The following is a 23,279-nucleotide window of genomic DNA, read 5'->3' on the forward strand; positions in this document are numbered from 1 at the left end:
ATTTTATTTCATTTATTTTAATCAATACTTATTATACTTTTTACGCATTCATTTATTAATTAATTCAATTGAATTAATTCATCTAATAATTCCCTTATGTTTTCATTCATTGGTTTATTTTCCTATTTATTCACTATTTTTATTAGATAAATATTAATCTATTTATTCTTTAATGTTTCTTTATCTTCTCCTTTATTCATTTATTCTTTTATTTACTCATTCATTAAATAAAAAATGCTTTCAGTAGTAATCGAATAGGAAATTTTGCATTAAAAATATCATTTAATCTTCACTTTGTCCCATATGGAAAAGAAAGGGGAAAAAATTTTCCACCGTGGCCAAAAGTACAATTTTACAGCCAAAAATCAAAAATTATGTTCCAATGCAAGTTTTATTATAAAATACGCTGTTTTTTCTTTATGTACTGAAATTTTCAAAACAAATTTCAAATTAGTTCATTTTGAAAAAGGTAAGCTAGTTTGACTATTTCACTTAGCTCCACATTCCCTTGTTAGTATTTTGTGCGATATTTACACTGATTATATATTCATCGTTTACATTATTGGTAATGACGGAATTTCAGGAGAAGACAAAGAAACGGAGAAAATTTCTTATGCTCAGATGTATGAAGAGGCAAAATTGTATGCAGCTGCTCTGAAAAAATGCGGATTGAAGAAAGGAGACAGAGCAGTTTGTAAGTACGCAAATCTATACATGACCCTGTTAGCTATCATACATTATAATAACCTATTTCCAAACTTCTTAAAAGGAAATCAAACAAAGAAAAGAAAGGAAAATAAAAAAAAATCCTCTCAAGACATTAAAATTGCAAAAAATAAATAGCAACATTAAATTGGACAAATTGCAGATTAATGCAGACATATGTTTCGGGGTTACAGGCAACCTCTTTTTTAATGCAAAAAGAGTGAGCATATGAAGGAAAATACTTCCAACAAAAGATTTTGTATGGTTTCCAGGTATGTATAATATTGCTACGAGTCCGACACACAGTTCTCGCAAAAGCACAGGAAAATTATTTACAAATATGAACGATAAAATGGTTATCAATTGCTAAAATATCCATAGTAAATATCATCAAACATCGCACACTCAACGGCAGACCTGTATACTTGGGTACTTACTTCGAAATACCGAAAAACACTAAGATAAAAATCACAGTTCTAACAGGACACAAAGCTAAGCACGTTCACAGCCGAGCGAAAAACTTGACTGAGTCCTTTTGAAACGGATTCCCTTATACAGCGTTGAATGAACGTTCTAGCATTTTCTGTTCAGAAATATTCTATACAGTCTAGAGGTCACAAGGGATATCCATTCATTATTAGCATTGAAATACTATTTACACGTTAATATTCGAAATGTCGCCAAGCTTGGCAACATTTTTCAAATTCTTGCCAAGGTTGGCGACACTTGTTAAATTCGAGCCAATTTTGATGCCAAAATATGTGGCCAAAAGTGATGCCAACTTGACGATATTTCTTAAGTTTCTCACCTATCCCAAAAGGGCAATGTCAAATGCTGCTTAGCAGGCAAAGTCAACATACATGTGCAGTTTCAACAAATACAATAATTTTGTGCAAAAAATTAATGAAATAATGATAAATTTAGCAAGATTACGACAAATCAAGCATACATAAACATAAAAATGATTACTATTTGCAAAATTTGTAACAGTATCACTTCCGCGGTTTGTTAGCTACTTTGAATTTCATACTCAAAAATCACAGTGAGCCTAACTCTTTTTTTAAATTTTTATAATTAATTTTAACTGTTTAGGACCCACTCTGTTGCATTAGCTTTAATAGTAAAAAAAACTAGCTTAGACAGAAGAAAAATGTTAGACTGATCATTTCATTTTATATTCGTACTATAATTGTATTTTGTCTTTGAAGGGTCATTTGTCCACTCTGTTACACGAAGTGATCAAAATATTTAAAATGCCTTCAGAAATTGAAGTCTATGTAACGAGAATCGGCGTGTTAAGAATAAATAATATTCTCACTTTCCAGCCTGTTCCCTTTCTTGTTGTTATGGTTACGGCACTATAAACTTTTTCCCCACGTTGTCTTTGCAACACATAACTTTTGCAGAAGCAGCCTGGGGGAAAATTTCATAGTGCCGTTACCATGACAATCCGAAGAGGAAAAGTGGGGAGAGTCGAAAAGTTATTTGGCCTTGACACGCAAATTCACGTTACACACACTATAGTTATATACAAATCAATGATACTTTATTATACATAGAGAGCCTGAGAAAAAAAAAGATGGCGGAAATTATTGAAACTGATATACGAAATTCAGTAGTGTCACACATGATTCGTATTATTTTCGTAAGAGTGACCTACACATTGTTTTAATGAAAACTAACTGCGTTTCCCGATGTTGCACGGTCCATCTCGGAAATAAAAATTGCTTGAATTGACGCATGTTCAATAGTCAAAGTTAAACAAAAAAAAGTAGAAAAATTCCGGTCAAATTGTAGAAAATAGCTATTTTATAAATCAAAATTTCAATTTAGAGCACTTTCGATTTTTTAAACTTCTAAAAATTTCAGTTATTGTTATTAATAGGCGTAAACACAGTTTCACGAATTTTCTGGAGAACCCCTTCCCCTATAAATTTTTGAGCATCAAAGGACCTTTTTATCAAAATTTGACAAAAATTCGGCTTAAACTGAATTTGTATGAGGAACCCCCATGTGAGTTCTTGAGCACCAAAAGACCACTGTGCCAAATTTGTCAAAGATCCAACGTAAACTGAATTTGTTTGTGGAACATACACACATACATACATCCATTTTCACTAAATAATAAACAAATAATAATGAATTACACTTACGTTTCAGTAATATTGACTTTTAATTGCAGGCTATATGTCTAACCGGAAGGAAGCAGTTTTCGCATGCCTTGGAGTCACTAGTATGGCAGCGATTTGGACGGGAGCTCTGCCACTGCTTGGAGCACAAGTAATCAATTGTGTTTTTGAATTTTAATGTAATTTTTACTTATTTAAACTAACGGTAGTTGCAGTTTAGGTTTTGATTTTAACTAAGCCTCACGGAAAGAAAGAAAACCCAGAAAATATTTTTATTCAGTGCCAGGGGGATTAGATTTTTCTAAATTATAAATTATCATTTCATTTACTATTAAAAAGAGAGTACTTTTCATTAATGTGGAATTGGCTTACCGATTTATTAACATTCTATTTCTACGCACATCTTTTTTTTTAAATTTATTTTTTATGGCATACTAGTCCTGCATTCTATCTGGAGATAAAAAGAAGTTAATGTTCTGAAAGCCCATATCCCTGAAAGTCTGTTAAACAATTATTCCACTGGCACTTGTTGATAGTCTAGCATTAAATTATGGAGCAATTTGTAGGAGGGTTGCTCATCTGTCCTCTTTATTAATACTCGTCAGTCATCTTTGGTTAAGTTATTTCATAATTTTTTCTAGCCGACGTGATGTCTGAGGTTCAATGTTTCCCCAGATTCTTTATATCAACGGTACACTCCAAGAATGGTAGTAGGAGAAAATCTACTTTTATTTAAACCTCGGAGAGGCTATGGCCCCTTTCACGCGCACCAATCAAAACACCATGATCAAATTCACTTAAATCATGTAACTTGCCATCGTATCAGAAGTATCCAGTCTAGAAACCTTGCCAAATTCGTGTGGTCTGATGTAGGAACTGCTGATCGTTTCATATTAACCATATTGATTTTTTTTTCTAATGGGGCTGCGGTAGAGGCAATGCCTTTTGCAGACCTAGTGCCACCCCCCGGCATAGCAAACACTCTTTCACGTAGCACCACTATCAGTGGGATGCCATTGCCATGATAATTTCGACGCCCAGTTTCCCCAATAGATGGAGGCACTTGGGTTCTATTTGATGCAATCCAGCACTAGGAATTGAATTTTGACAAGAGATACTCCATGCCAAACGAGTACTCGAGGGATCGTTTACATGCCGCATAGCCATACCACATGGACGCTGTCGATTTTCTGCATCTTAAAAGTAAACCAACGAGAGTCAGGACCAAGCCTGCGTCTTTGGGTGTAGGAGACCAGCGTCTAACCAGTACAGCACTCTGTCGACAATATTGGGTCTATAAATCTATTATTTGCATACGTATGCGTATGCCGGTTGTTTTACCACAGCAGTGTGTATATACGTATATTTTACTTATTTTCCTCACTAAATAGCAGAACACTAAATTTACTTCTTGTAACACTTACGCGTTAATCTACCTTTTGTGCGCGTGTATGTATGTATGTGTGGGCGAACTACAAAAGCAATAATATATCTTTTTCAGGCTGTGCTTAACCGATTTAAACAAGTCAAGCCAAAAATCATGTTCACCATTGACAGATTTTTGCATGATCAAGAAGAAAAAGAAATGCTTCATAAAGTGGCAGAAATTGCTAAAGGTGATTTAATTAACATTCTGCTTCGTGTTTGATTTTTTTTTTTCATCGATCATAGAGTAATTTGTTCAGCAAATATATTGTTAGCACACATGAATCGCCCGATATATCTGTACCTCACACTATAAAAGCAGTTCAGAAACGTTCCTGGAAAATAACGGGCAGCTGATGTTCCCAATTTCTGCCAGTAAAGTATGCCAGTAAATACCTGGAACGCTTTCCGCTAAATACTCGCTAAATCCTTCGAGTTATCGGTAGTTCCAAATTATCGGTAGCTATTTTTCTAGCTTTCCTAAAGATTTTTTCTTCTTTTTTAGGAATAGTGCATAGTGGATAGATTATAACACTTATTGTTTGGATAAAACTAAATATCAGTACACACTACATAAAAATATCTTTACAAAGAATGGTAAAAGATATCTTCGTTATCATCGCTGTTTATGAAACAGTTCTTAAAGCGGTTTCGACTACTGTTTCAGTCGAACAGAACATAATGCATATAGACGTTTATACAGAAAAGATGTATAATCGTCTTTTGTACTAAAAGCGCGATTATTTGAGCTATCCAAAAAATAAAGACTACTTTTTCAATTTTTACAAAATTTTAGGTTTTTCAAAGATTTGCCAGCAATGAAATTCTAGGTCGCCAGCCACGGAAAAAGTAGCATAATCGGCTACTTTTCACGGAGTCTTGCAACAGTGCGCATAACGGGCACTATTATATATTATTTATCCTCCTCATTGAAGCTGACAAGAAAAAAAAAATCCCATTTTGGCCGCATTTTTTTGCATAAATGAAAACCAAACTTTCATTAAAACTTCGCCTTAAAAAGAGTACGTTCGAGATAAAGAGACAACCTTGTATTGAAGAAACTAAATTAATTTTTGACCGAATTAAAACTTTGAGATAAAGGAACATTTAAGATACCGACAATAGACTGCAATTATAAAGTTAAAGCAAACGGAGTTAGTTATAAGTTCTTCAGTGTTTTAAGTTTTATAATATGCATTTATAGGTCTTCCATCACTGGAAAAGGTGGTTATAGTCCCCTCTAAAGAAAATTCAAAACAGAAAGACATTAGTGGCATCAGAAACAGGTGAGCATTTTCTTTTGCTTAACAATATTATGAAAATTATGTAACACATGAAAAACTAAATGGCTTTGAAGTTTAAATTACTTATTCTTTTCGTTTAAACTTAAAATCAAAGAAAATATAAACATCTCAGATGTAGTTGTCATTGTATGATGCATTTCAATCGATTTCTGTTTTAACATTTCTTCCAACTTATTCTAAAATAGATTAAGAATTTTTTTCTTGTGACAAGAATGAGCACAATTACTTTTGCTATAAAATATAAATAACTGACTTCAATTAAAAATTTTCAACTTCGCTACTATTGCCGAGTTTATCTGGACTTCACTCGGAATCCATAGATAACGCACACGAATCCAAATTGTAAAATACTGGCCTCAAAACGCAGCATTCTTTGGTAGATGACATTTTTAAACTAGTATGTTGTGGACATCACAAAACTTTCTTCTATATCTTTCTTACGAAGATTCATTTGTTAACAAACACAAGATGGCAACAGTTAAAAAGTTTAAATCATCGCGAATTTCTGGTTATTTTCCGACAGTTAAAATCACGCAAACTATGCAGACTACAGTCTATTACGAATTATCTTTCTTATTGTTGCAATTATAAAGCTATTTTTATTCACTAAAAAAAATCAGCCCCCCACGAAGCGATTGGCGCCAAAATTGAACCAACGCCTGTTTACATATGGATTCACATTTATTCCAAATTTCATCCAGAACGTAGCATTACTTTTTGAGACATGGCACTCACAATGGAAAAAAAAGAACGTTGGATTGCGCTACCCCCGTTTCAGCTGTTGACGCGAAAATAGAATCAGCTCTTATACCCTCTAAGGGCTACTTATCGATAAATTTCTCTTTGTTTCCGTTTATTATATCCGAGATACAACAGTCACAATTGACGACAAGAAACGTTCTATAGCTCAACTCCTCTTTGAGCTATTAACACCAAAATTTAATCCGCACCTGTACCCGTTAAGAGCAACATATGGACCAAGTTTTGTTTGATTCCGAAAGTTACTTCACTGGGAATAGCAGGCACGAATAACTCAAGAAACGTCAAATTGCTCCACCCGGTTTCAGACTGTCGGCAAAAGCGCGTCTTTTCCTATGAGGTCGAGTCGGGGTTGAACTGTCCCTGTGGCCCCATTTGTCCGAGTCATTTTGGGCATCTAAAACTGGTAAACTGCAAACGCGGCGGGCAAGGGGGGCTTCGGGGTGCAATGCAATGCAATGAAGGAATACGCGCCAAAAACCAATGGACACAAGTTCACATAGCAGCACATATGTGTACTAAATTTCGTTCGATTTTATGCATTAGTTTTTGCTGTAGAGTGGCCACAAAAAACTGGTCACACACATACGTGATACACACACACACACACACACACACACTGACAGACATTTTCCAAAAATGGTCGAAATGGACTGAGCGCACCTCAAAACGTTCGAATCCGTCAAAATTCGAAATTTGAAAATTTGCACGAATCCAATACTTTCTTCTATATACAGTCGAGTCCCGACTTATGCGAGGTATACGTTCCAAGACTCCTCGCGTAAGTTGAAATTTCGCGTTCTAGAGAAATGTCACGTATACATTTTTTTTAGAAACACACCAAATTCTTTTAGACACTGTTTAACACCCCTTAAACTGCTTTAAAGTATTCCTCAACTATACATTAGTTTCTTACATAAAGAACTGAACTTTTACTGTTTTAAAAATCAAAAAAAGCCGTTTAATTCAACATAAAATACTTAAAGTTGCACAAAATGAATGATCAACAGGAGGAAAAGACTTAAAATAAAACAACACGGCACGCACAGTATGTAGTAATAATAAAATGCTGCACTATAACACTGTACAGTAGATACAGTAATAATATTCATGAGTTGAAAAATAAAGATGGTGATGATTTATGCTTCTTTCTTTTTCAATATATTTTTAAACACGGTTGCTTCGCCTTGTCTTTTATAACATTTCCATTTTATGACAGTATAAGAGCAGCTTCCATTTTCATAGTTCATATTTACTTTGCTTAAACACTACTCTGCAATTCAATACTGAACTAAGTTCTGAAGTCTAAGTTCTGTCGTTTTGACTTTTAATTATACTTATGAAAGATTCACTCATGCTTATTTTCGTGCTACCGTCGACGTTTTGTTCAAGCGTATCGAGAATCTTAACTCTTTTTTTTTCTTTTTTGGCAGGAACTTTCTTTTTTTCCTATCTTTAAACTTTGGATGAAACAGCGCACGAAGGCGTCATTCTATTTCATCAACTTTAATAATTAGAATTAAAAAAAAAGAAAGATGTTGAGTTGTTATTTGATGCACTAACAACGCAATACGTAGAGTAGTTTGGTATGAGAACTTTCGCTGCTGTCAGTGATGCTACAGGGATGTAATAACATTCACGAAATCAATATTTAATAGCCAATAACAAAGCCGATACCCGATACTTCCTTCCAAAAACGAAATCGTGTTGTCAACGAGAAATTCGCGTTAGCTCTAAAATCCTTCACTCGTGAAAAACTCGCGTTATAGCCCTTTCGCGTTAGTCGGATCGCGTTGTAGCGGGAGTCGACTGTATTAGATATAGAAGAAAGTAAAAAAACGTAACTGTTATTAGCTATGATTATCAAACCACCAATTATCAAACAACCCATATGAAACAAAGCTATGCTGCTGGATATTTTCAACTGTAGATTCAGATTAAAATGCGAAGAAGTCTTCCACGAAGACATTTTTTTCCTTAAATTTAAAAAAGCCGAATCCTTGAATCAACAGTCAAGCATTTAGCTTGTAATCAGAGTTTCAGGTTTGATTTTTTCATAAAATGGTTACCCTCATTCTTTTATGACTTGTCTCACTGTCGTTCTTCTTTCTTCTACTCTGCAAACATCCTCACATATATAATAGCGAATTCACTGATCGAGCAACGCTGAGGTCACCAGAGACGAATATAGATTCATAAAAATTCGTACTATCATCACCGTTTTACTGGCAAGACTCATTTTAGGAGAATGAAGAAACAAAAAAGTGTTCAACAATTAACGTTATCTACTAGAGTTTAGGGGTAATCCACTGGAGCTACGGTTAAAATATCAACTATCAAAATATCACCAAACGAGAAATTGCTTCGTTCGAATGTAGAAGCAATGTTAACCCGTCATACCTTGACGAGCGATTTTCTACTATTACAATAAAAGTAAATTTGGAATTTTCTCAGAAAAGTTATCTTCTGAAGTGTTCTGCTGCTGAAAGAGCTACTTAAAAATTCAATCCAGTTCTCTTCAACGAATTGAACTCAATTAACTCAATTTCGAGGATTTTTCAGTTTTTAGACGTATTTCGTCATTTATGACAATTATTTCCTTCACTGGGTCAAAAACTCATGCTCTTGTCTCACGAAATTTTCGTGAACCTGACGAAAAATTTATTAAATTTGACGAAAAGTTTAATCGGAGCATATTTCTCTCAGGCATTTTGTCAAATGCACCGAAAATTTCCTGAAATTTTGGGATGTAATGAGTTGAGAGAACCATTTTGACCTGTGACTTGATTTTTTAATTCACATATAAAAAATTATGATCAGCTTTTTTACACTCTAAAAAAAATTCGGAAACGTTTCTGAGTATATCGTGCAGCTGCGGTTCATGAAATTTTCAAAAACGTTTCTGAGTATTTCGGAATTCTCTTTCTATAATGTCCGGAAACGTGTCTGAGTATTTCGGAATCCTCTTTCTGTAATGTCCAGAAACGTGTCTGAGTATTTCGGAATCCTCTTTCTATAATTTCCAGAAATGTTTCTGAGTATTTTGGAATCCTCTTTCTGTAATTTTCAGAAACGTTTCTGAGTATTTCGGAATCCTCTTTCCGTAATTTCCAGAAATGTTTCTGAGTATTCCGTGCAGCTGTGGTTCATGAAAGTTTCGAAAACGTTTCCGAGTATTTCGGAATTCTCCAAACAATTTTCAAAAACGTTTCTGAGAATTTCGGAATCCTTTTTCCGTGATTTTTTCTAAAAAATAATTCTTTACTATAGTATTGCATGCCATATCAGTTTCAATTTTTTCATATCTAAGAGCAATGAAATAAGCAATTTTAGAATCATTCGTGGATTTTTTTTTCCTGAATTTCTAATGACAAATAGCATAGTTAACAGCATAACATATGCACAGTTATAAATTTTTGAAAATTTATGAAATAATATAGTAGTTTCATTCATAATCACAAAATCGTCGGGGGAGGGAAGGGGAGTACTTTCTCAAAAGTGGGATTGTTTGTTAAACAATATTAAACTTCAGTTTTTCTCTCAATATTTTCAAGACAAAATTATCAACATATTGTATTTTTAATGCAGAACTTAAAAACATATCTTGTATCAAACTTGATAGCTTTTATTTTCGGATAAAATTTGACAGAACTTACCTACACTTTGCGTTCCGAAATTCGTTCACGTCAAGTCAATTTCTTTGACGAACAAAGTGTACCGAAAAGTACCAACAGAGAAATTGATGAATTTAAATATGACACCAAAGTTCCCCTGCAGGAACCATTCGGGTTTATTCTTCTGTTCTTGCCCTTTTCCAGTTTATCACAAATATAGATACTTAATCAAAATAGGTTACTGATTTAGAGTGTGCGCAAAATGCATTATATATTTTATTTATTAAAATATTGAACTCTATTACATGATTATTCCATTTCATATATAAGAGAGTCCCCCCCCCCCACACCATAAGAGTGATGGTGCACCCATAAAATGATATAAAGCGCCCCCCACCTTAAAAAAAGCAACCCCTTGAAAATGTCAGTGGCACAGTCTGCGTAGTGAACGCCCCTCGTCTTCTCACCATATGTGCATTGCATATTAATAACATAGTATTTAAAAACTGATCACTTTTAAAACGATGACATGAAATAATATTACTTTTTATTTCAGCATGTAAATGCAACTGTTCCATTTTTGCCACTGACTCATTCCTCCTGACTGTCCTACATTAAACTAGTATATCCACGAAGGAAATGTTATTTTCGGAACTAATGTCAAGGAATTTTTTTATTGTTAACCACATTTAACAAAATGAATAAGCAGATGAATTAATTTCATAACTATGTTCTTACTAATAGATAACATGGTCATTTTCTAATGGTATAAATATTTTTAAATGAATGAATAAATTATAATAAAAAAAGATAAATTATACCGGCACATTTTTTGTGAAGCATATTACAATACTAGAAAAAAATTGCATTACCATATTTCTAATGAATTAAACAATTGATTTTATTTTCTTTTTGAACCAAAATGTATGTACATCCAAGTATTTCGAAATAACTTTTCTGTGATTGCTTCTCAAATATAAATCTTACTTCTTTTGCGTAATTAATCAGTTTCAGTTGGTTACAACAAATAGTACACCGCGCACATAGGTATGTAGGATAACTTTAAATTAATTCGATAAACCCAAAAACAGTTACAATTGGAGCCTCATCAAATGCAAATCAACAAAAATATAAATGTGTATAACAACATGTTTTAAAATATTCATTAATACTTACAAGTGAACATGAGCGGAAGAAAATCTAAGTACCTCCATTACAACTGAATAAGTAATCCAAAGGGTTTCGTTTCATTAAGTATAAACACGGGTGTTGAAACTATTCACGCTTGAACACACAATATATATCTAATTATGGTCGCATTGGAAATTGTAAAGAAGCAAATGGTTATTAACTAACTTAATAGCTGCGTACATCGTCTAAAAAATCAAGGGCAGTCCAAAATGCAAAGGCGTAAATTTAGTTTCGACACATTTTACTACTCTCTAGACATGAAATAACAAGCAATCCAATGCTAAACAGTTGCTGACTGCAGCAACCATAGATAAGAAAAAAAAGAAGTTCTCGTTATTTCCGACTCATTGGCGCCTGTGTTGGAAGGATGAAATAGGTTTCGAAGCGTTGCGTCATCACTTCCGCTTCTAGATATCTTGAAATAACAAAAAGCTTTCTGAATATTGAGGAGTTCGCTATTGGATGAAGGATTCCTACTATTTCGGAAACGTTTCCGATATATCCAGAAACGTTTCCGAAATTTGTTACAGTGTACTAATCACCCTACGTATGTTGGAAGCAATTTTGATTTATGATCAAATTTTAAAACATAGATTTAATTTACTTAGTTGCTGGCTGGATGAATTTCTAGCGTTGGGACGTGAAAGTGATGGATCTGTTCCCCCTCTTCAGTTTGAACAGGTGTCAATAGATCACCCCATATTTATTAATTACACTTCCGGAACAACTGGACTTCCAAAAGCTTTAGTACATGGATCTGCCGTAAGTCCAAGAAAACTCTCATAACGAAATTTAATTTTTATGAAATAAATTAATGACAGTAATCCATATTTTAATGTAATTAATTTAGGTACTTTTGTCAATGGCACGTGATTTTTGGCTGCACAGCGATGCATGCAGAGAAAGAACTTGGCTATCTATTTCACCGGTAAGTTGGTTAAGGATGGATTACTTTTATATAGAAATTCATTCAGAACTAAGAAAGCCTTGTGTCTTAAATACCAATATCAAATTTTCTAACAGCAAGATTATGTAAACAAACGATGTAAGAACGAATTTTACAATGTTCTACAAAAACACCTTATTTTATGATTTTTTACTGTAAAGTATTTCAGTTTGTAATCTTATATAAGCAAATATAGCTTCATGCATTCTTTAAAAAAATGATGGGGACCGACAGACAAACACACATTTGAAAACAATACTTTCAAATTTTAAGTGCTGGATTTTTATCTCATTAATTAACTGATTTTTGACATTGATTTGCTTTTAGCGGATTTCAACATTACATTGACCTTTTTTTCTCATGTTTATTTTGAATACTTTTACACACTGAGAATGGTTTTAAAAGATTTAAAAATGAATTGGCACACGAAATCTCTAAATGAGCACTTCATTTTTGAGACCTTACCAGAAAAGACATCTATAATCTCAAAGTAATCATACGGCAGTTTTTTTTTTAGTTTTTATTGAAGCATGTAACACTCGCTTGATCTTACAATAAGTAATATGCATTGCATAAATGAATCATTTTATTTATCAAAGTTTTTTGAATAAAAAATAAAATTAAATTAATAGTAGTAAGTAAAAATGTGACAACGTGGACACATGTACAAAAAAAATCAACTAAAAAGAGTTAAAAAACTCTGCAAACAGCTGTTTCGGGGTTATAAAACCAAACTCCTTCATCAGTGCATAAAAGAACGATGGAGCACAAAGTCAAACGTTTGTCATTACATGTATACTAGGGTGTATCGAAAAAAACTTTTTTCGAAATTCAATTGGTCAAGTTGATAAAATGTTGCCTCTACCAACCCACATCTTACATAAAAAATGTCATCCAAATCAAAAAATATTTCGGTGTCCCGCACGAAGCATAAAGCTCGTAATTTTCTTCCAAAATCATTTTATATATATATATATATATATATATATATATATATATATATTTTTTTTTTTTTTTTTTTTTTTTTTTTTCTTTCGACTAACAGAAAAAATTTAAAAAATTTCCCAAGTTGAAAATTGTGAGTAATAAAGCCTGGAATTATCGTGATATCGTGAAATAAAGGTTTTTCTCTCATACGTATTTTGGTTCCAGTATAGCACGCAAAAATAAGGATTTTTTAAAAGTTCACGTTAGAATTTTCAATATAAATGTATTAACTTTTGATTTTCTTTTTCAAATGTTGGTTCAAAAATTTTTTTGCTAATAAGGAATTTTCGAAGCATTTCTTTATGTTTAAAAGATAAAATTTGTGATTATATTGTAAGTTTAGTTTTGTGAAGTTCAAAAAAAAAAAATAAATAAGGGTTATAAAATAATCTTGCAAACATCGTTTTCATTTTATTCAATAGAAGTATGTTATTCCAAGAATAAAGTATAAAAAACTAAACACCGAAACATATGTAGAATATTATATGCATTATCACATTATTTCAAGCGTTTTCCATGCTACTGTTTTTCAACAGCTCTAAAAGGATGCGTGAGTTTAGCGGGAGGCTTTTTCAGTGCACCATTTGTAGAGTACTGCAAAGTCACATAATAATAGGCAACTATCGTTTGGTACACAAAAGTGTGCCCATCGCTTCGTATGGGATGGCAAAGGATTTTTGCCCAAAAGAAATGTGATTGAGGATAACGCAGGCTATATCTCTACAGCAGTTAGTTTTACAGAGTTTAGGTAATTGTGAACATATAGCAAAATGTCTCCACAAACCTCATGACCTTCTAATAATTTTTCTAATATTTTTCTTTTCTTATGGGAGTTAGGCTTGGCTTTTGCTCAAGAACGACAAATTATGGATAAATACGATGTCTTTGATTTGTGTACTGCTGTATCGAAATTAGCTACATTAACGTAGAGCATTGTATCTGTATATTTGATTCATTACAGCAGAGAGCGAACGCTGATTGGTTTCAACAAGTAACAGTCTCAGTAAAAGTTCTTATATAACTTCGCTAATTTTACCTCTCACTTAAGAGACATTCAAAAACTTGAGCCGCTTAACGTACTTGCGAGTCATCCTGTGTTTTAGAGGTGCGACATCGATGGCAAAACATCGATGTTTCAAAACATCGATGTTAGAAATTAGAATATCGACGGTATTGTTACATCGACCAAAAAACATCGATCTTTTTATCAATGTATAACATACATTTTTGAATATACTACACTAGTTTAAGCAATACAAAAGAATCCGTCCCCGACGAATATATTGAAAGTACTGAACCTCAAATCATGAATATAATTTAATAAGAATAATTTCGCAACATCTTGGTATTATAGTAGGACAAAAATTGATATTATAAGACAAGCACCGATTAGTATAAACTAGTTATAGTAATAAGGAAATATTTTCAAACTGAATGAAACTAAAAGTAAATTTACATCAAAAAAGAATCGGAGAAAAAATGTATCATAGCACTCACCGTCAGTTGAATGATGAGAAAAAGTTGTGCTAGTTATTTTTTTTAAAATACGAAGTTCATTCTTACAATTGTTTTTAAGAGCAAGAAATATGTGTTGTACTGTTGGTTAATAATTAAACACAAATTGTAAGCAATAGAAGGACGACTTGTTGGGTTGAAACCGATAAGTAACCTCGAATATTGGTGTTGAGAGTTTGGTGAAAAAGAAGTTTGTTTACTTTGTCCCCCAAAAGAGCATTTCTCTTTTCGCACACTATCCCACTAGTCAGAAGAAACATCTTTTTCCGATGGAAAAGAAGTTGCCATCACTATCTCACTTTAAATCAACTTTTACCAGCTCTGAATTTTTAAAGTTATAATTTTCACCGTAGTAACGTATAGAATTTTCCTTTAATTTAAGAACTGGAGCCTTGAAATAGACTGTAAGTTATGGCACCAGACTACCAGCAAAAAACTTTTTTTTGGCAACTCCATTAGTAAACTTAATTAACTAGCGAGAAAATTGGAGCAAATTTTATGATAATATTCAATTAAAATGCAAAAACCTCAACACCGAAAAAACATCGAAACCAAAACATCAATGTTCCAAAAACATCGAAAGTAAAACATCGATGTTTTAATGAACCATCAATGTTTCCAAAACATAGACATCGATGTCACACCCCTACTGTGTTTCATCGAAGTTTCTGTCGCCTCTTTGCCGAATATATATTGCAGATTAGTCAGCTAATTCATCCAAAATTATTTTCAAGGTACCACCCCCATTTATAATATCAGCTTCACGGGAACAAAGAGATCGGCAAGCACTTTCTACAGGCTAGAGTGCATAAATAATGAGAGGTTTTACATTGCTTTCTCCTTCGGAGAAAACTATTGCGCACGTTTCGTAAGTTAAAGGTTTTAATTATTTTCCTTAAGCTTACTGAAGCGTTCCAACATTGTATTCTGGCCACTCCCGCGGGTTTTGCAATCTGTTCTGCAATTTTTTCTAAGACGCAAATTTTTGGATTTTAAATTTTAGTGGACGGTGTTTTCGAAAACGTTTATAATTTTTACGTATTTTCTCACTTGCTGAACGTATGAAACTGAAACGTCGAATAAGAATACAAATTCATTTTCATCGTTTATCATATGAGACACAAAGTTTTTCTTGCTGTTTTTGCAGAAATAAATACGAGGAAGGTGATTCAATGATGCTTGTGAAAATATTCGTTTTATAAGTGGCAAAAGCTGGAAAACGTTTAAATTAGAAAATCTTTGCGGGATTAGAAATCTTGCGGGATTTTGCTCTCAATCCCGCAGGATTCGAAAACGGGATTTCGTGATCGGAAACCCTGTTTCTAACCAAGCCACATAGCCTTTTAAAACGATTTTTTTTTTTTTTTTTTGTGAAAATCACGGAAGTTTAGATAGAATAAATGCAGGAGACCTATATATTGTTTATGATGTTTTTTCCCCTTTACTTTTTTCTCCGACTTTACTATGTACATTTTTCAACTTGAAAAAAATGTTTACATTTTACTGCAATCAAAAAAAAATGGAAGAAGTTGATTTTTAAAGAAAATTTTAAAGTTTAGGCCTCGTGCGGGACACCTTAATATTTTTTTATTAGAATAAAAAATTTTATGTAATATGTGGGTCGGTGGAGGCAACTTTTTGTCAACTAAACAAATTGAATTTCGAAAAAAAGCTTTTTTTCGATACACCCTAATGTATACATACACGTTGTCATATTTTTACTTTTCTCGTTGCATAAAGTTCTTGATTGCTTCTTTTACATAAAACTGATAGTGTTAAAAAAAATATCAAACTTGGCAGACCAAAGTTTTTCTTTTCTTTGGTTGCTTATTTGGACTTGCTTTTCAGGTTGGTTGGGCTTCGTGGAACATGCTGACCACCATGCATTTCTTGGGTATAACGACTATCCTTTTTGAAGGCGTGCCGTTTTTTCTGACACCGACGTATCTGTGGGACATGGTGGATGAATTTAAAATCACCAACCTTTTCCTATCCGTCAACATTCTCGACGATTTGGAGAAGAAAGGATATGTTCCAAGTATATTAATATTCTTTATCTTTAATAATAATAAAGCTGAAAGTCTCTCTGTCCGGAGGATGTCTGGATCTCTGTGACGCGCATAGCGCCTAGACCGTTCGGCTGATTATCATGAAATTTGGCAAAAAGTTAGTTTGTAGCATGGGACGTACACCTCAAAGCGATTTTTCGAAAATTCGATGTGGTTCTTTTTCTATTCTCATTTTAAGAACGAAATTATCATAAGATGGACGAGTAAATTGCGAAATTATCATTACGTGGAACTGTAACATGAGCACAAGCCAATTGGCGAGAAAATAAACCATACATTATTTGTAAATATACAGGCGAGCCAAAAGACCTTTTAATTTTTCTATTACGGGCAAAGCCGTGCGGGTACCACTAGTATTTTATAAAAACACTAATTCTTAAAATCATAGTAAAATTGGTGAGGAATAATTAATATTAAAGCTAATGATTTAATACTAACATTGTTATACTGTATTACCACGCATTATCCGGCGTGTCGAAAAAAAGTGAGGTTGACCAGCGTGCCAGAGAATTTGAATTTTCAGGCATGCCTGATATTTTGAGGTTTATTTTGCAACAAAAAAAAAGTAAATTTCCCCATTCAGTTCTAATCAGAAAGCAACCCACTGTATGGAAAAATATAAAATTAAATAATGAGTAAAGTATGAAAATAACCTTTTTTCAAAAAAAAAAAAAAAAGACTATTTAATTAGATTCTAATAAAGTAATCAATTCAGAAGCAATCATCGTTGCTGCGATTTGTTCATAATATTTTTAAATAGTTATTTTAGGTTCCTTTTAGAGAGGTAAATTTAATTTTTATTAATTGAATAGCTATGGTAAATTCTTCAGAACTGGTTTAGGGGGCGGTAACTTACTGCTTAAATGTTTGCTCAAACTTTGTTTGATTTCGCCAGTTACTTCCTGGGTAACTGCAAGCACGCATAACTCAAGAAGCGTCCCATTGCTCCAGCCCCCTTCGAGGAATTAGCGCCAAAAACAAATGGGCACAAGTTCACATAGGGGCACATATGTGTACCAAATTTCGTTTGATTTCATGCGGTAGTTTTTGCTGTAGAGCGGCCACGAAAAACTAGTCACACACACAGGTACACAGACATTTTCCAAAAATGGTCGAAATGGACTCAGCACACCTCAAAAAGTTCGAATCCATCAAAATTCGAAATTCGAAAATTTACACGAATCCTTCTATGTATTAAACATAGAAGAAAGTAAAAACGAAACCTTCATGGAAAATAATGGGTACCCAATGTGCCCTACCCATGCCGCAAACATATCTTGCCATAAAATTGGAAAGTTTCCCACTAATCTTTACTAATAATAAAGCTCAAAGTTTGTCTGGATATCTGTCGGGACATCTGTCCGGATCTCTGTCGGGATGTCTCTCTGTGACGTGCAAAGCGCCTAAACGGTTCAGGCCAATTTTCACAAAATTTGGCACAGAATTAGTTTATAGCATGAGGGTGTGCACCTCGAAGCGATTTTTCTAAATTTCGATTTTGTTCTTGTTCTATTTCAATTTTAAGAACATTTTATACAGATAAATTATTATAAAGTGGACGAGTCAATTAACAAATTATCATAGCGTGGAACCGTATCATGGGCGACCAAATGAACATAAGAAATTGGCGAGAAATTTATCATCCATTATTAGTAAATATACAGGTGAACCAAATGACCTTTTAATTTTCTTCTTCGGGCAAAGCCGTGCAGGTACTACTAGTTGTTAATAAACTTAATGAATTTAACTTGGAATCTTTCTGAAGCCAACAGCCTTCACAATCAAAGTCGGTCATGTTTCTGGAATAACTCAGGAACCTACAGTGAAAACTTATATATGTATATAGTAATAGCGCTGCAGCTTTCTGCATTTGCCAGGAAAGCTGCGAAAGCAATTATAGCTGAAGCTAAGACAAAATTGCGAGTAATTCCTTTAAAGCTACTATATTCAGAGACTGCATTTTACCTTTGATTGGGAATCAGTTAATCCGGAGGGATCGTAACCAACCCGAAGGCCAAAAATGTTTCTGTTGTACGTTTAAGTTACTCTCATCCTTTAAAACAATTGTGGGTCATAAAAACCCACGATACAAGTGAAACTTTTGTATTCTCTCCTTTTTTACATTCTGAACTGTTGCTTCACTCTCATGTTTTCTCTTACGCAACGCTCTTGTTCGTTCTGCGCCTGACTTATGTACATTTACAACAGATTTGTACATTTTAATGAAGAAAATACATTATAAACAACTAGAAAACTAAACAATACTCTAAATTCACCTTTTAATCATTGCCAAAACTAATGAGAAATTTTAGTAATTATTAAGTTTACTTTGTTAATAAAAGTTAACAAACTAATTTCATGGCTGAACTTAAGCAATGTGGAAAACACTTTCCAAGTGATGATTTGACTTGAATCAAAGAAGTCTTCGAAAACCTGCATTATTTGAAAAGTTTAAAAATACTCTAAATTCGCAAATATATGCTTCCGTTCAGTCTTGAAATTTAGTTGTCAAATTTATCTCAACAAAACTTATTTTAAATTTACTATTTTTTTCTCTGTTTTTGTTTAGTTATGTTCAGTTACATTGTTTCTGTTCAGTTACAACGTAGAAATATTTTAAATTTAATATTTTATTTATTACTAGAAGTCCCGACAGACGTTGTTCTGTTCAAACTTGGTAAATTGATAAGTTAAAAAATTTCACTAAACTATCAAGTGTTTGAACCGTTCTGTTGAAAAGAATAAGTAAAAGAAAAATGTTTTAAGCTGCTATGGTGTCAGAATGCGTATATTTATTGCATCTTGATTTATCTAATGCCCAGCAGTTGTTTTATTAACTATTTTTTCTCCCGTACTTGATGGTTTCTTCCTTTAGCCATAATCAAATTATAAAAAGCGTACTCAGATATTAAGTGTAAAAATCTAACAACCCACCAAGAACAAACGGGAAATCCCGCTGCAACAACACCCATATAAAAAGTATTTAACAATCGGAAGGATAGGGTTTAGAAAAATGCTAAAGGTAAAAACAATTGTTTGAATAAGCGAAAATCACTCATCCTCCCCCCTCACGATGTAAAATAAACACATTCTTCGACTAAAATGACTAAAATCTCTTTAAAAACGGAAAACAGTTGTTTGCAATTTGAAATGTTTCGCCAAATAAACAAAAAATACAATAAATTACATGAACAGTAGCTTTAAAATTGAAACAAATGATAACGCAACTCTATTGTTTATAGCCAAAGTTGCCAAGCCACCACGTTACTATAATCCAGCCGATCAGTGAGCGAAGCCAATTCCGACCAATTAACAGTTCGATCTTTTGAACGAAAACTTTTAAAACTACATATATTGCCCAATTTGTTCTTTCCACTAAAGATAAAGATCTTCCGCTGCACTGATCTTTTGTGTACAGAACTACCCTGTTGTAACTTATCTGGACGAAAATAAAATTTGTTTCTTCTTTAAATTCCATCATCTTTTCCTTTAATAATGTACTGATTAGTTTGATAATCCTTAAAGCATTCTTGACATTGGTGCCAAAACTCAGATGGTTTTGAATCGAGAAACACATGTTGCTAGGTACGGTACTTTCTGATAATTTGGTTAGGAAAACCTAAAGCACCGATCCGGTCACATGGTTCAACTACGACGACAGAACACACGTTTTGCGTGAACCTTCCAGTACTTTACTTTAAAATATTTCTCGGGTCCTAAAATCGTTGCTTTTAAGAAATGAAGGCTTCACTCTCTCTCTCTACGTTTTATCCATTCTCAATTGGCATATTACAGTAGGAAATTTCATTACTAAAAGCAGGCTGGCTTTCTTAATGTAATTTGGCAACGGGTTAAATATTTATTTCAGTTCTCGCTCAACAATAGGTTAAAATAAATATGAATCATTTGGAAGATAAAACCATGCAATGTTTAAATTAATTAATTAATTAACAAAAACGTTTCTGATTCGATCCTACGCGCTTCAAAACCATGCTTGCCACAACTTAATTACACACAAAAAATTTGATCAAAATCGGTCCAGCCGTTTAAAAGTCTTATGGTGACAAACGTTCGCACAGAAGATTTTTATATATTAAGATATTTTTTTCATTGTTTTTAGTAACAGTTAAAAAAGAACTACGTTACTTCCGTCACAAAAACTGTTCCAAATCAGAATTTCAAAGCTGTCTCATAGAAAATTTTCACTTTAAAAATTATTCAAATTAAAGCTCATGAAAAGAAACGGAATTTGTGAAATTTATCTTCTATCGCATATACATGAGTATACGCACCCTTTTTGTGAGTGCTAATACATTCAATCTCTTTTTCAGCTGAAAAGCACAAATTGAGTTCTCTGTTAGAAGTCTTCAGTGGTGGGAGCGTTGTAAAACCACAAAACTATGACTTTGTTTACAAGAAAATAAAAGAAGACATTATTTTTTGCGCTGCTTACGGTAAGTTATGTTAAGAAATTTATGTTTTTAATAAGAGACGTAAAAAATTAATCTTTCTTTTTACTTTCTTACATAGCAAAGAAAGTATTGTATTTGCGAAAAAATATTTTCTCAAATTTTGGCCAAATTTTCAGTTTTCCTCATCACTGAATGAATGTTGAGTTGTTGTTTTTTTCGACCCTACCGCAAGCGCATACGTATCTAAGAACGTATTGACGTCCGAAATATCAATTTTGACCATCTCCGAGTGAATTACCAGAAGTTTTCTCGTGTCATCTGTATGTGTGTATGTATGTCCGTATGTATATATGCACGTATCTCACGTAACTCAAAAACAGTATGTAGAAGAAAGTTGAAATTTGGTATTGGTGTTACTGTTATGATATGCAAGTACAAGTGAACTTATGTTACGCTTCATATTGGTGTCACTCTTATGATCTGCACTTATAATTTAACTTGTGTTAAGCTTCATATTGTTGTTGCTGTTATGATCTGCTCTTACGAAGTAAACTTATGTTACGCTTCATATTGGTGTTACTTTTATAATCTGCACTTATAATTTAACTTGTGTTACGCTTCATATTGGTGTTACAGTTATGATCTGCTCTTATGAAGTAAACTTATGTTGCGCTTCATATTAGAGTCAATGTTATGATATACACTTATAAATCAACTTGTGTTACCCTTCATATCAGTGTTACTGTTATAATCTGCAAAACTAAGAGTTGCTCCTTTGGTCTGTCTTCTGTTAGGTTACTAGAAGTTCCTTTGATATTAGGGAATGTGACACTTAAAACAATCCTCTCTTTAAAACTTTAAGTTCCAAATAGAAACAAGAACACTATCACAAAATTAGCTCAGTTTCATGGTATGGAAAACAAGCGTAACTAATTCTAAGCAAACCGTAACAAAAAATTAGTATGCTGTTCTACTGATAAGCAAATTAATTTTTCTTTTAAATATCTTTCTTTAGGTTCAACTGAATTTATGGGCTCGTGTATGATTTTCGATCATACTTTGAAAATATATCGAGGAGAAATCACATGCGCTTCATTAGGCATAGATATCCAAATTCTTGATGAGTCAGGTATGTATTTCTAAACAATTAAAAAGATAATTTAAGCATAAAGACATAACCAAAAAAAAAAACAACAACCGCCGATTATCGGCGGCTAGATTATCCATGGGTCTTTTCACTTTTTTTTTAAAGGTGATGGTTTACAAATAACCGACTTTAAAAAAAAAAAAAAAAAAAATAAGATGTGTACTAATATTATAGTCATTAAATGCTTTTTAAACTTATGATCTAACTGTTATTTTTCGTTTTTAGCTTTTACATATATGTTTTTTGCATTCAATGTTCTCGTTTTTAGCTTTAATTTAAATATATGTATGAGTGTTATTTATATGTTTTAGCTTTTAGTATATTCACTAGTATTGTTTCCTATCTATTGTTCCGATTATCCGCAGTTACCGTGCTTAACAAATTCTTATGCTATGTCAAGGACATCAGTTCGGTACGATTGGGAGCAACCTTTTCGTCTCTGGAGATCTTTTGGCCAAAGAGTTTTGCATTCTGAACTTTTTGACTGTAAGAAATATTAATATAAAAAAGCCGGGGAGCAATTATGAGGATTTGGTGCTAGAAGCTTGTTAAAAATTATTTAAAAATTTACACTACAGGGAAAAGGGGGCACATCAAGGACGGGAACAAGAGAGGGGCAATGGGGCGTGCTCCCCTCCCTTGAGAGACCCCGCAACAGAAATGTTTCCGAGTTGAAGTCTTAAAACGCAAATGTAGGCCTCCTTTGATGACGCTAAGGAAAGGAAATGGGTTCGAATTTGAATCTCCCTTCCGAAAACTTTTCGTAATTGAAGTTTCAAAGAGAAAATTTCAGACAATCTTTGATGATCTTAAGATAATCGAGTTTGGAGGTTTTCCTCCCGACATTTTTTTAAATTAAAATCTTAAAGTCGCAATGCTATAGCTTCTAAAAGTAGAATTTTCCAGTTTTGGAAGCATATTTTACGCTCACAGTGAGCAGTAAAGCATTGGAATTATCGCCAATTATATATGTCCTGTGTTGTTGTATTGATATCAGTTGTACAATTAGTAATTAAAAGCTGTCATGCTCCGGCCCAAAGTAAGAAGGAAATCGACGATGTAAATAAATTGTTGCA

The 23,279-nt window shown here is 33.2% G+C and overlaps 1 protein-coding gene across 1 annotated transcript in view; it reads left to right on the forward strand.

The window, feature by feature from the left end:
* The window catches only part of LOC129230013 (acetoacetyl-CoA synthetase-like), a 45,938-nt gene that overhangs the window by 11,532 nt on the left and 11,127 nt on the right, over positions 1-23,279 (forward strand). Inside the window, exons 5-13 of the mRNA XM_054864399.1 lie at positions 584-694; positions 2,888-2,985; positions 4,336-4,450; positions 5,464-5,545; positions 11,736-11,889; positions 11,978-12,055; positions 16,424-16,613; positions 20,976-21,098; positions 22,072-22,185. Of these exons, the coding sequence (XP_054720374.1) occupies positions 584-694; positions 2,888-2,985; positions 4,336-4,450; positions 5,464-5,545; positions 11,736-11,889; positions 11,978-12,055; positions 16,424-16,613; positions 20,976-21,098; positions 22,072-22,185 (1,065 nt within the window). The remainder of the gene's footprint in view (positions 1-583; positions 695-2,887; positions 2,986-4,335; positions 4,451-5,463; positions 5,546-11,735; positions 11,890-11,977; positions 12,056-16,423; positions 16,614-20,975; positions 21,099-22,071; positions 22,186-23,279) is intronic.

Source organism: Uloborus diversus, chromosome 9 (genome assembly GCF_026930045.1).
Source record: "Uloborus diversus isolate 005 chromosome 9, Udiv.v.3.1, whole genome shotgun sequence".
NCBI classification, from domain to species: Eukaryota; Metazoa; Arthropoda; class Arachnida; order Araneae; family Uloboridae; genus Uloborus; species Uloborus diversus.